The sequence below is a fragment of the Octopus bimaculoides genome, chromosome 1 (genome assembly GCF_046866305.1).
Source record: "Octopus bimaculoides isolate indiv1 chromosome 1, ASM4686630v1, whole genome shotgun sequence".
NCBI lineage: Eukaryota > Metazoa > Mollusca > Cephalopoda > Octopoda > Octopodidae > Octopus > Octopus bimaculoides.
Window position 1 is genome coordinate 182,462,543 of NC_142928.1, and position 15,398 is coordinate 182,477,940.

General features: G+C 37.9%; 1 protein-coding gene across 8 annotated transcripts in view; it reads right to left on the reverse strand.

Moving 5' to 3' along the window:
- LOC106873032 (protein crumbs) overlaps nt 1-15,398 on the reverse strand; it is a 207,477-nt gene that overhangs the window by 94,958 nt on the left and 97,121 nt on the right. For all 8 annotated transcript variants that reach the window (XM_089363381.1, XM_052972968.2, XM_089363392.1 and 5 more), the window contains 7 exons: nt 15,026-15,239; nt 13,654-13,831; nt 10,502-10,628; nt 7,579-7,732; nt 6,607-6,945; nt 3,687-4,007; nt 563-685 (listed from right to left, as the gene is read on the reverse strand). In XM_089363381.1, the coding sequence (XP_089219507.1) occupies nt 563-685; nt 3,687-4,007; nt 6,607-6,945; nt 7,579-7,732; nt 10,502-10,628; nt 13,654-13,831; nt 15,026-15,239 (1,456 nt within the window). The remainder of the gene's footprint in view (nt 1-562; nt 686-3,686; nt 4,008-6,606; nt 6,946-7,578; nt 7,733-10,501; nt 10,629-13,653; nt 13,832-15,025; nt 15,240-15,398) is intronic.

Here is a 15,398-nt window from a genome sequence, read left to right on the forward strand (position 1 = left end):
ATTCTGACCAGACAAGGTCAATTGTCTCCACAACATTGATACTGATGATAGCCAGAGATCTTGAGAGAATGAGGCCTCCCAGATCAAGATAAAGGGAGATAAGCTATCCTGCAGGCGTGTCTAGCTTATGCTGTTTAAAAGTCGAACCTTTGAATTTACTACAAAACAAATCAGAACTTTAAATCTTATTTCTTGAGGAAATTGTATCTTGAAATGAAATCAATCAAAACTGCAATTTATATTCTCTCTGTAGAGCAAACCCAAGAAAAACTTGACTAGTTTTCATTGATCTCTGCTATCTTATATATATATATATATATATATATATATTTATTCATTTATTAATATTCAGAAAGATTTTCTTTAAGAAATATTTGAAGAAAACAGAATCACAGATTATTAAACAAGAACGCACTTAAGCGCAACATGAATGCCATTTTTTTTTTAAAGATGTTTTTAGATATTTGATAATTTATATTTTAAGAAAATCTCTTTTTAAATATTGTGACTGTATCAATAACATTTTTCCAAAATTTTTTTCTGAATATATATATGTAAATACCTGTAAAACCAACTTTACAACTACATACAAATTTCTCTTTTGGGTCAGACTTGCAGGTGCCACCATTTTGACAGCGTCCAGTTGAATTGGTGCAGTAGTCAAAAAATAATTCACAATTACGACCTAATGAGATAGAAATGAATAGTAAATCATGACATAAAGAAATTATTGTTATTTATTATTATTATTATTATTATTATTATTATTATTATTACATGTGCCTCGTTTATCACAGATTCATTCATCACTGATCCAGGATAACACAGTATGCTATGCCTAGCATGAACTGATCTATGATATGAGGGTCAGCTGAAAAGTTCATATGCTGACCAAGATACTCTCATGCAATGTGACTGAATGAGGTTTAACTTTCAACATACTTCCCTTTGCAGCCCACACACTCCTGCCTTTTGCATCCCCCAAAAAACTGAGGCCATTACTTTCCTTGCAGACAAAATGATGTTGGAGCAGATGCAGAAGGGTGTTTCCATTGCATGGATAGTCTCTTTGTCTCTGGTTCCAAGTGATGAACCCAACACTCATCTTGGCTTAAGAAACATTCAAGGAAACCAGACGGATCTGCCTTAAATGTCAGATTTTCCTGTGATGTGATCAGCCTGGTGCCCCTTTTCACCAATGGAATGCAAAAGGCATAGTATTTATTAACTATTTTCAAAGGGGTCACACCATCAATGGAGAGTACTATGCCAACTTGCTGAGGCAATTACAAAAGCTTATCACGACCAAACGCCCAGGAAAACTGATGAAAGGGGTCTTGTTTTATCAGGACAATGTTCCAGCACACAAGTCCTTGCTTTCAATAGCTGTTGTGCATGACTGTAGCTTTCAGCTGGTTGATCACCCTCCCTATTCTTCTGATTTGACTACATCTGACTATCATCTGTTCCCCACTATGAAAAAACACTTGGTTGGGAACCAGTGTTGCAGTGATGGCAACATCAAATCTGCTGTTGATGGCTTTTTTGACTAACAGGATGAAAGTTTCTTCACCAATGAGATCCAAGTACTGCAACACTGATGCAAAAACCTTCATCATGCCAAGTTCGTTGTGCAGAATGTTATCAATTTTCTCATGGGATATGCTAATAGCATTGGCTATTTGATTTATAGTCAATCACCTATCGTCCAACATTGTGTTCATCACACAATGTTTTCCTCAGTGGTGAAAGGTGCAGGATGTCCAAACTTTGGGTCATCTTCAAGACACTCCTTTGCCCTCCTAAATTCAGCTGCCCACCTTTGCACTGTTGATAAAGCTGGAGAGTCATACCCTAATGTAGCAACCATGTCTGCATGAATTTCTTTAAGAGTTAAACCCTTTTTCTGCAGGTACTTGATAAACACAACGTTGCCAAATTTTGTCCATTTTCAAGAGATGCCACAACTAGTTACTTTAAGAGCCTTCTTTAAGCATTATTGCATGCAGAATTTCATAGCTCAAGCATCACTCTTTCATCGTCGGCAATATGAACTTTTCAGCCCACCTTCGTAACATGGGTCAATGATCAATCAAAGATTCTGTTTGTACCACAAAAACATGCCCCATCAACTACCCACAATGCTCAGTTATCTAAAATGCACTGAATATCATGTGTTTACATGGCCATGCTGCGAGGCTGTGTATTTCCACATGTATTTGCATACATATACCTATTAACATGGGACCAGTGAAGAGACAAAAGACAAAAGCACCTGATCCTAACAAACAGTGCAGATGATTGTATTCTCTACAGGAAAAGGTAGAGATGATCCAGAAAATGCGTGGTAGTAGAAGCATCACTGTTGTTGGTTGTGAGTTTGGTGTCAACCAATCCACAATTCATTCCATTTACGAAGTGCATCGAGATGATTCATTGATCACAGTATTTTTGGGTACCAAATCCTCATGATGAACAAGGATAGATGTATTATTATTACTACTACTACTACTACTACTACTACTGAGTGACATTACTTGGTAAGGTTATTGCTACAGATATTCTATAGAAATTATAGCTAGAATTAATTTTTGTTATGACATTTCATATCTGAGATGCTGAAATGTCATAACAAAAATCAGTTATAATTTCTATAGAATATCTGTAGAGATAACCTTAACAAGTGATGTAAAACACACTGCTAACACAGTAGAACAAAGTATAGATTAATAAAATTATTCAATATACTCTTTAGTATATTATGGTTGCATAATGAAATACCATGTCCCTACAAGTCATTAATATTGAGTAACAGGACAGTACACACCATCAAAATAATGCTGGGGTACAAATATACAAAGCCCAATCATGACTACCGGCCTGATATGGGTACATCAGGTACATGCATCACAACCATATGTGCGCAACATGGTGACCTCATATTGAGATAAACAGTACATGACTTTGCAAGTGGGTCTCAGTTAAAATTTTCTTCAGGTTGAGTAGCCCATCATGCTCAAAAAAGGTCCCTGAATAAGAATCGTTTAAGGATGATGACTGAAACACCCCTATTTCCAGGAGTGAACTATTCAAACTCAAAAGAATTCCTCTCAACACATAGTTCTGATTCTCCTTCACTACTCCTACTCATGATCAGAAATGCACATATTGTCGGCCACTAAGAGACATGTTCAACTGGTTATGATCAAGCAATTGATAAGCAAATCTGGAGTATTTTGCTGTGGCCCATATTTTAGACCAAGACATGTTAACATTTCCAATCAGCTAAGATCAGAAGCCACGAGAGTCAGTGGTACGGCATCAGGGCTATTATCATTATTATTGTTGTTGTTGTTATTATTAAGGCAGTGAACAGGCAAAATTGTTACCACGCCAGGCATAATGCTTAGCAGTATTTCATCCATCTCTACATTCTGTTCAAATTCAGCCTAGGTTGACTTCACTTTTCGTCCTTTCGGGGGTCAAAATAAATACCTGTTGAATACTAAGGTCGATGTAACTATAACTGATTTATCCCCTCCCTCAAAACTGGTGGACCTGTGCCAAAATTTGAAATTATTATTATTATTATTATTTTTATCAATTTTATGTCACATTAATATTGAGAGAGTTTATCATCTTAAATATGATCTTAAAATTTATTTTGAAAAATTATACCAACTTACCTACAGTATATTTGCCCTCACTTCCAGAATTGTCACAGGTGCATAAAAAACTTCCTTGTCGATTAGTGCAATGACCACCATTCAAGCAGATACCATGATTTTCACCAGGAAATATATAATTACATTCGTTAATGTCATTCTCACAATTGGTGCCGTTGTAACCAGTTGGGTATTTTAAGTGCACATTGTTCTCAATTGTTTCTATTTTAAAATCACACTCACATTTATAACTTCCAATACTATTTAAACATTTGCCATTGTGTTGACAAGGTTTCTTTTCACATTCATTAATGTCTTCTGAACAGTTGTTTCCTTTCATTCCTATAAATGAACAATATTTTTAGATTTATAAGTAAGGAATTGTTTTGCTTTTCATCATTATTATTATCATTATTATTGCAAATACAGCAATGAAGATGAAAAAATACAAAAAGTGAAAAAGATTATTCCATACACATTTATGAACTAATGATATTATTTATTTTATTACATTACATTTAATAGCCTAGTCTTAATATTATAATCATTATTTAACATCTCTTTTCCCATGTTGGCAATGGGTTGGGCAGTTTGACAAGAATAGACAAGCCAAATGACTCTGCTTGGTTCCATAATTCCACCCCAACACCAAAAAAAAAAAAAAATTAAGGTACATGGCCTGATGGTTAGAGTGTTAGATTCATGACCATAAGGCCATAGTTTCAACTTCCAGACTGGGTGGTATATTGTGTTCTTGAACAAAACACTTCATATCATGTTGCTCTGGTGCAATCAGCTGAAAATAGGTACCTGTAATAGCTGGAGGAATAGCCCTACTACAAACTGGTGACCTATTCAGTGAAGAGTATTGTATTCTCAGTTCCATCTATACACCAAAGAAACTGAGAAAACCTTCATGCTAATGATCCTGCAGACTCAAGAGCCCAAACATGGTAAATGAAGTTACTCTTTACCTTTTCCTTGCTTCAGTCATTAGACTATGACCATACTGGAGCACAAACTTTGGTCAAATAGATCAACCCAAGTACTTATCTTTTTTAAGCTTGGTACTTATGTTATTGGTCTCTTGCCAAACTACTAAGTCACAGGGACATAAACACACCAACAATGGTTGTCAAGCAATAGCTTGGGGCAGGGGGCAGGGAACAGACAACTACCCACCCATGTATGTGTGTGTGTGTGTATATATATATATATATATATATATATATATATATATACACACACACACACACACACACACACACACATACATACATACACAAACAGGCTTCTTTCAGTTTCTGTCTCCCAGATCTACTCACAAGGCTTTGGCCAGCCCAAAGCTATAGGAGAAGATATTTGCCCAAGAGGCCATGCAATGGGACTGAACATGAAACCATGTGGTTGGGAAGCAAGCTTCTTACCACACAGCCACACTTGTGCCTTTGCAACATGTTTTCTTTAAAACAAAGCAAATTATCATAGTCAAAGGAACTGAGTGGTGTCCAAGTGGGCAAAAATTAGAAACTATTTCAGCAAGTTCCTGAAATTAAATGTGTTAATACTACAGAAGAAATGAAAAATATGCTAAAAGGTCACTAAAAATACAGCTTTTTTACAAAACATTTCCATCTCCTATTACTTAAACCCATTCTATTTTGTGATGGTCTTTGATATAAAGAGATTACCAGTTGTTAAGATAAAATTTCTGAGACTATAACCTGCAATTTGCTTCTCTTCATTTATACTTTGCAAATTACTGGTTAAAACTGGTGCACACTGGTACGAATTAGAAATTTTATCTATATGCTCAGATATGGCTGTGTGGTAAGAATTTTACTTCCCAACCACATGGTTGTAGGTTCAGTCCCACTGAGTGCCACTTTGGGCAAGTGTCTTTTGAGTGGATTTGATGGACAGAAACTGAAAGAAGCCTGTAGTGTCATGTGTGTGTGTGTTTATTATTGTCACCTTGCCTTGACTTTGCATGATAATTGTAAATGAGTGCCACTGTCACACAAGCAGTATCCTTCATATCCAATCTTTTGTGAAAAACATTCTTAATCATGCAAAACTATTGCACTAGATGGAAACAGTTCAACCCATGCAAGCATGAAAAGATTTAAAACAGCATTGATGATGTGAGTGCAGCTCCAGTTTCCATCACCGTCATTTAACATCAATGTTTCATGCTGGCATGGGTTGGACAGTTTGACAGGATCTGATGCCCCTACCACCACCACCACCACCACCACCAAGGAATGTATGAGGCGTCGCTGTTTTGGCATGGTTTCTACAGCTGGATACCCTTCTTAATGCTAACCAATTTACATGTACTGGGTGCTTTTTTTTTTTTCATGCTACCAGGTTTAGTGAGGTTACCATACAGCTTGCAAAACTATGAACCCTTTACACTAGAAGATGAGGTGGAGGGGAGTGGGTTAAAAGTATGAGAGAAAAGGGCCAGAATAAAACAGGTTTCTCTCTGTTGGGCAGCTACATGACTACTGGCATTTTAAAAGCGAGGGTGGGGAGTGAGACTTATTTCAACATAGTCATGACAAAAGAAACCATTATTAAAGAAAATAAAGGTTAGTTGAGTTAGAGGTTAAAATAACCATCTAGGGATAGAAGTATCCATTACACTACTGGTATATTACCTATGTTTAACCATGGGCATACATATGCAAACATATTATTCTCATAAACTATAGGTAAAGACAAGGATAAACATGGGATTATCAAGAATCAGAATTCAAAGAAAACAGAAAATGGAGTACTAATGAATAGCAATTGACTTACATCAATTATTATTTATTAATTCAATGCAAATAGACTGCATCCCATCTAACAGCTGTTACTGCTTCCAATGTGGTATGGTATTACCATTGATATGCAAAAATATTTATCTAAGAAAATATATTAAAAATTTACAAACCTATTGGACAAGCACAATGATAGGAATTTATTTCATCAAAGCAGACTGTGCCATTTTCACACGTCACATTTTTACAGTCGTCAATATTATTCTCACAGTTGACACCATCGAAGCCTAATACACATGAGCAATTGTAGTCCCGAAACCGTTTTAGTGAAGAACACGTGGCATTGTTTTGACAAGGTTTAAATGAACATGCATCATATTCCTCACTGCAATTCTTTCCCATCCATTCTGATGTGCAATTGCAAAAATAATCGTTCACTAAATCTTTACATTTTCCTCCATTTTGACAAGGGTTGATCAGACAGTCATTAATATCTATACTGCAGTTTTTACCTGAAATATAAGTTAAACAGTGTTACACAATATCTCTGAATAGAAGAATCGCCAAGAAGACATTTTAGTATTATTAAACAGCAGTTGTGTGAAAAGAAAATCAACAAAAAGGAATATATATCTTTAAGGTAATGCTAGTCATAACACACATTCTATGTAGAGCACTTTTAATACAGTAAAAATAACACTACCAAAATAAACCACAGCACACACCTAAAGCACACAGAACTGCCCTTGGTAGTGCAGTGAAAGCACAACAAAAATAGGACAACTGAATAAAAATAATAACAATAATAACAAGTGCATTCAGAGAGTGCAAACCTCTGCCAAGGCAACACCAACGTCCTCTCAACAATTAGCTAGAGATGACTTTTAAAATGAGAATATCTGAAATAAACTCGACTGCTCTCACAAACAAGAATACTAAAAATGAACCTGACCAATCTCAAAAATTAAGTAAAACAAATTAGGAAAAATAATCCAGAATCCTTGTCCGGTACCTCGACGACAGCTTTTGCACTCAGAACAGAAAAACAGACGAAATGCCACTAAGCATTTTTAGAGTGTACTAACAGTTCTGCCAGCTCTCCACATAATAATGATAATAATAATAATAATAATAAAAAACTCTACCTTCATATCCAGGTACACAGGAACAATTGTAATCATTAAGAAGGTTTTTGCATTGAGCACCATTCTGACACAGTCCCAACGAACATTCGTCAAAGTCCTTAGAACAGTTTACTCCAGTCCAGCCAGGGGCACAATTACATTTGTAGTTTTGTATCTGACAGAAAAATACAGTTTATAAAAAAAAAGATTAACAGCTGTTTTTAAACATATGTGCCTCTGTGTGTGTGTGTGTGTGTGTGTGTGTGTGCATATGTGAACTTGCCTGCATGCATATGCACATGTGCTTGTACGTGCCTGTATGTGTAGATGTGAGATTACCTGTGTCTTATCATAGAGAAAACTACAGTTGATGGTGATATAGTGGAAGATGGAGCTTGTCTAGTTGATTGACAGATAGAGAGATAGATGGACAGAGATAAACCCTAGTTTGAAAATAAACATGCTGATATAAGCTCTTCTGGACATGCAATGATCATAACTACAACAAGCTGCTGTGATAATGTGTATGTTGGCATTAGTTAAGGCATCACACCTCAGCAACAATATGCCTAGTGCCTACACACGATGTCTCGAGGTAGTTTACAGTTAATTGTAGATCTAAAGCTTTAAAGAATGAGATGCAGCAAGCTGCATTCAATCAGTCGTTTGATACGATACAGTATTGTCAGGGTACTGGTTGGTGTAAAATGTTACTTGTCATCATCATTGTCATCAAAACCACCATCGTTGTCACCATAATCATCATTATCATTCTAATGCCTACTTTTCCATGCTTGTATAAGTCAGACTGAATTTGTCAAAGCAAACTTTCTATGGCTGGATGCCCTGCCTGTCTGCCAACCCTCACCTGTTTCCAGGTAAGGTAATAATTCTCTATGACCAGACATGTTTCCATGAAATACTGGAAAAGAATGACACTGCATGTATAACAAGCACTTGTGCTGGTGGCACGTTAGAAAATCATTCGAGCGAGGTCGTTGCCAGTGCCGCTGGACTGCCTCCCGTGCAGGTGGCACATAAAAACCACCTTTTTGAGCATGGCTGTTGCCAGTACCGCCTGACTGGCCCTCGTGCCGGTGGCATGTAAAAGCACCCACTACACTCTCCGAGTGGTTGGCGTTAGGAAGGGCATCCAACTGTAGAAACTCTGCCAGGTCAGACTGGAGCCTGGTGCAGCCATCTGGTTCGCCAGTCCTCAGTCAAATTGTTCAACCCATGCTAGCATGGAAAGCGGACGTTAAACAATGATGATGATGCAATGAAGAGACAAGGAGAACCAACAAACACACACACACACACGCTATATAGAGGAGATGCTGAAAACTTCCTAGGTGTTGCAAATAAACCTGGTTGGAAGCCCAACCTTCCGAGTTCTTTTAAATGGCTTAGGAAAATTGACAGACTGCTGTGTGTGAATCTGAGAGAGGAATATGTTGTATAAAATCATAATTAACTGATCCTCCTGTATTTACTTTTATCCAAAGTCAGGAACTTTTCAGCACACCCTTGAGCATGTATGTGTGTGTATATATATTCTTTTTATTCTTTTACTTGTTTCAGCCATTTGAATTGAAGCACCACCTTAAAGAGTTTTAGTCAAAGAAATCGACTCCAGGACTTATTGTTTGTTAGCCTAGTACTTATTCTATTGGTCTCTTTTGCCAAGCCGCTAAGTCACAGGGATGTAAACACAAAATGATTGGGTGTCAGGCGATGGTGATGGGGACAAACACAAAGACACACACACACACAAATCATCATCATCATCATCATCGTTTAACGTCCGCTTTCCATGCTAGCATGGGTTGGACGATTTGACTGAGGACTGGTGAAACCGGATGGCAACACCAGGCTCCAGTCTGATTTGGCAGAGTTTCTACAGCTGGATGCCCTTCCTAACGCCAACCACTCAGAGAGTGTAGTGGGTGCTTTTACGTGTCACCCGCACGAAAACGGCCACGCTCGAAATGGTGTCTTTTATGTGCCACCCACACAAGCTAGTCCAGGGGCACTGGCAACGATCTCGCTCGAAAATCCTACAGGAGCCAGTCAGGCGGTACTGGCAATGGCCATGCTCAAAATGGTGCATCTCATGTGCCACCCGCACAAGAACCAGTCCAGGGGCACTGGCAACGATCTTACTTGGCTTGCCGGGTCTTCTCACGCACAGCACATTTCCAAAGGTCTCGGTCAGTAGTCATCGCCTCGGTGAGGCCCAATGTACGAAGGTCTTGCCTCACCACCTCAGCCCAGGTCTTCCTGGGCCTACCTCTTCCACGGGTTCCCTCAACTGTTAGGGTGTGGCACTTTTTCACGCAGCTATCCTCCTCCATTCTCACTAATATATATATATATATTATATATATATATATGACAGGCTTCTTTCAGTTTCCGTTGACCAAATCAACTCACAAGGCTTTGGTCAGCCCAAGGCTATAGTAAAAAAACACTGACCCAAGGTACCATGTAGTGGAACTGAACCTAGACCCATGCGGTTGGGAAGCAAGCTTCTTACCAAACAGCCACACCTGCACCTATATATATATACACACGCATACATACACACACACACACACAACAGGCTTCTTCAGTCACCGTCTACAATATCCATCTGTTCACAAGTCTCTGGTTGACCTGGGACTATAGAAGACACTGACTGAAGATGCCACACAACAGGAGTGAACCTGAAGCCATATGGTTTATGCAGAGTACAATATTAAATTTTGACTGTAGGCTCAAGTGTAGAACATTAAAATGTTCAGGGTAAATTATTACATATAAACTGTTACATATAGTATTCATTGTGAGTTAAGAAAAGAAGGAAAAGGGGAAGAGAAGAAAGAGGAGCAAAGAAGAGGAGGGAGAAAAAGCCAAAGAGGAGGAGGAGGAGGAGGTTGTTATGTGAAACAACAGACAAACTTACCAGATCAATGCAAACACCCCCATTCTTGCAGGGCTTATCAGCACAGTCATCAATATTCGTGCTACAGTTCCGATCCTTAAAACCTCCGGCACACTTACATGTATAGTTATTAATGCCATCAAGGCAACTGAAAGAACATCAAGAGGTAAAAAAGCTTTACAAACTTTTCATTCTTTCACACACATACTTTCATCCTCTCTTCTAAATGTTAACCATGTAGCTCCTTCACAACAAGAAACTTCCTCTCCACCTGCTCTCATATGTTGAACCTTCATCTCACATAAAGCATCACCCATCTCCCTTGGTTTTTAGCTTTACAGCATGGTGACCTCACTACTGTTGGTATCATGCGAAAAAGCACCCAGTACACACTGTAAACTGGTTGGCTTGACAAGGGCAGAAACCGTGCCAAAGTAGACAGTGGAGCATGATGCTGTCTTTGGACCCACCAGATCCTGTCAAATCGTCCAACACGTGACAGCATGTGACATGGACGTTAATTGATGATGTTAATAATGAAGAAAGGTGCAAGAACAGGGAAGTATATTCTATAAGACTATGTAATGTTACTTGCTTACAAATGAGGACTTGTGACAAGATGGGCATCCAGCCGTAGAAAACATTTGCTTCAACAAATTCCATCTAACCCATGCAAACATGAAAAAGTGAGCATTAAAATGAGAATGAACACAATGGTAATATAATTTATTTGTTTTTCTATTTTCCTTCCATCTATCTTGAAAAATTAAAAGGATAAAAAGAGCCCCTTTGGTCATGAATGACCATGGGATTGCACTTTTGCACCTAGAAAGTTCCCCTCCAAGGCACAAGTCCAGACAAGGCTGTAGCATGAAAGACCAGAAGACACCCATGCATGCAGGCCTTCCCTCTCCATGCCACCGATGTTATCCAAGGGAAAGGCAAAGGCTAATACAGCTTGGCACCAGTGACATCGCAACTCATTTCTACAGCTGAGTTAACTGGAGTAATGTGAAATAAAGTGACTTGCTCAAGAACACAACACACAGCCTGGTCCAGGAATCGAACTCACTACCTCATGAGCATGAGCCCGATGCTCCAACCACCGAGTCATGCGCCTTTACCTTCACAGACAAAGTACAACTGTCTAAAAGAGTGGTTCTCAACCATTTTCTTTCTCTGGACCCTTTTGATTACTATTATATTCTGGTGGACTCCTGTAGCCATTCAGTGTTCAAAAACTAATTTTACAGATACTTCTTTCAAAATTCCTGTTTTGTTATTCACTCATTTACTTGTAAAGGTGGAACTATATGAAATGTTAGAGAAAGAAACCTGGCTGTTTCTTGCAATACATACAATTAAAGCAGAGGTTTTTAACCATTTTTTATCTACAGACCCCTTTGAAATACTATTTTATTCTGGTGGACCCCAACAACATCATCATCATCATCATCATCGTTTAACGTCCGCTTTCCATGCTAGCATGGGTTGGACGATTTGACTGAGGACTGGTGAAACCGGATGGCAACACCAGGCTCCAATCTGATTTGGCAGAGTTTCTACAGCTGGATGCCCTTCCTAACGCCAACCACTCAGAGAGTGTAGTGGGTGCTTTTACGTATCACACCCAGTCAATATTTAAAAACTAATTTTATAGATACTTCTTTCAAAATTCCTATTTTGTCTTATTACAAATCCCTTTGTGTAGGTTAAATTATGTAAAACGTTAGAGAAAGAAACCAAGTTGTTTCTTGCAATACATACATTTCAATCAAAACTTTATATGAACCCATAAAATACTATTGTGGACCCCCAGTTTACTATTTTGCTAGTGTGGACCACCTCCCCATCAAATCTTATCTGGAGTCCCAGAATTTATATGGACTGGTTGAGAACCACTAAAACAATATCAGTGAGATTTGGCTGCAAGTTCTATCATGTCTAGTTATCATGTCGAGTCTTCCTCCATGTTGGCTTGACTTTTATCTCTGGAGCACATGCATGCTAATGCTGATTTATCTCCAGTACTTGATGTACAGCACAGTCATTACAGTGTTGAGATTATCTCATGGTATTTGTCCTGGTTTCCTAATTCAAACTCTACTGAGACCCAGTTTCTCTTTCAACCCTTTCGGATCAATAAATAAAGTACCAATCAAAGTACTGTACTGGGGTCAGTTTATTCTCTCACTCCTTCTCAGAACTGGCTACTTCTCTTTGATGAAAAATAAATTGTTTGTTTCTACCAATTAATACAAATATAAGTTGAATTTCCATGAAAGTGTCCAACTTTGATGACATTTTTTTCTTGAGCCTTAAGATTCATAAGGTTGGACACCCAATTTCCATAGCATATAAGTGATTGAGATCACAATATTCTCCTGAACAGGACACTAGTCAACTGCAGCACTCAAAGCTCGCAATTTCGAGGGGAGGGGACAAGTCAATTATATCAGCCCAGTACTTGATTGATACTTTATTTTATCAACCCCAAAAGGATGAAAAGCAAAGGTGACCCCTGTGGGGTTTGAACACTGAACATAAAGAGCCAGAAGAAATGCCACTAAGCATCTTGCCCAATCTTCATCATTATCATCATTTAACATTCGTTTTCTCTGTTGGCATGAGTAGGATGGTTTGACAGGAGCTGCAACAGCTGGATGCCCTTCCTAATGCCAACCACTTTACAGAATTTACTGGATGCTTTTTATGTGGTGCCAGCATGGGTGCTTTTTACAAGGCACCAACACAGATGCTTGTCACATAGTGCCAGCATGAGTGCCTTTTTATGTGGCACTAGCATGAGTGCTTTTTATGAAGCACCAGTATGGCTGCTTTTTATGAGGCACCAACACAGGTGCTTTTTACATGGCACCAGTGTGGTTGCTCTTCTACATAGAGCCAGCATGAGTGCTCTTTTATGTGGTACTGGAGGAGGTGTGCCACATTACCTTGATGACTACATGCTTCAAAACAATGAAATATATTGGGACTGGTGCAGAAATGCTGGGAATGTCTTTAATTATAGCTCTTTTAAATCTCAATCAGGGTTCTCCTAGGACTAAAATGGAACCTGATCCAATTTCAGTAACTTATATCAATTAAACAATAAGGACAATGTAAACCAAAATGACACAATAAAACATTATCTACAAAAATAAGTTACTCACGTAGCATTATTCTGGCAAGGAGAAGGTTCACAATCATCAATATTATTGTCGCAAGTGTTTCCATTAAAACCAAGAATGCAGTCACATTGAAATTTGTTCTCCAAGTTAATACAAGTTGCATTATTCTTACATGGATCACTGTCACATTCATTAATGTCCTTGCAATCCTCTACTGAACCTAGAAAATGTAGAACATAAAGGGAAATTTGGTTAAGAATTTGAGAGGAAATATTTTAAACCAGAGTACAATGGTGAAAATAAAGACTGAAAGCTTACATGGTCTTTGTTTCAATTAATTTTGAAATTAATGATGAATTTATTAAATTAACTTTATCATAATGAAGCTGGTGCTTGGAACATAATTTAGTATTTTTAATTTCAATCACTTTAAAATAGGAAGTTTATATCATGGAACCAGAAGCAGTCTCAGGTGGGTTAGAATCAAAAGGGTTAATAAAATAAGTACCAGTAATATACTTGTGATAACAATTCATTTCCACATCATTTTTGCAAAAAATAAAACAACAATGCAGTGCTATTTAAAATAAAAACAATAAAATAATGTTGCCCAATGTTGACAGTCAAAGAGAATCACAGTAATTTTTAATAAGGTAGTCAGAGATGAAGCAAGTTTCATAGACTGGGAGAGTGGTGTACAAGCTTAATGATATGGTATACAGTGCTCAGGTGCACTACAACTTGTTGGAAAATAGTAAAAGAAGGGACAGAAATTAGCAATAAGTCAAGTAAAGAACAACAGCAATGACAGACAAAGTATATGCATCCTACACAAGAAAACAAACATGAACAGTAAAGAAACTGTAAGAAGGAAAGGGTGCATAGGTACCAACACAGGTGCCTTATACATGGTACTTTTTACATGGCACCAGCATGGGTGCTGACTCTGGTATGGGTGTTTTTTATGTGGCACCAGAACAGGTGCTCTTGAAATAGCACCAGAACACGTGCTCTTTACATGGCACCAACACTTTTTATGTGGCACCAAAATGATTACTTTCTATGTGGTACCAGCACTTTTTACATGACATCAAAATGTGTGCTTTTTATGTGGCACCAGCAGCCTACAAGTCAAAGGAGAAGGATATAAACCGAAATGTAAGGGAGACACTGTAAGGTGGTGAGTGTCCTGCAACTGGTATGGGTGCTTTTTAAGTGACACCAGAACATGTGCTTTTACATGGCACCAGCAGCCTGCAGCCAACACCAAGGACAAGAATACAAAACCAAAATGCAAGAGAAACACTGTAAGGCGGTAAGTGTCATCAGCATTATGCAAAAACTATAACAATGGAAGAAAAGAAAAATGGTAAATCAGCTCCAACCAGATAAAATGCATTATGACTTCACTTACCATTAAAGCCAGGTTTACATTCACAGGTAAAGTTGTTGATTCTGTCTTTACATATAGTATTATTCCATGGACAGGAACTTGCTGAACAATCAAAGATGTTAGTTTCACACTTGTCACCTGTAAAACCTTTAATACATGCACACGTATATTTATTTACTGAATCAGTACAAGTACCACCATTTTGACAGGGCCCTGAAAGGCATTCATTGATCTCCTAAAAAGAAAGAAACAAAGTATCCAGAAGTTAGAGAAACTATCAGCTTCATGTTTTTTATCTTTTAAACAAATGAAATAAATCTCCTAAAAAACAATCAGTTGTGTAAAAAAAAAAAAGAAAAAAAGATAAAGACCCTTCCCTATAAACTAGCCACCA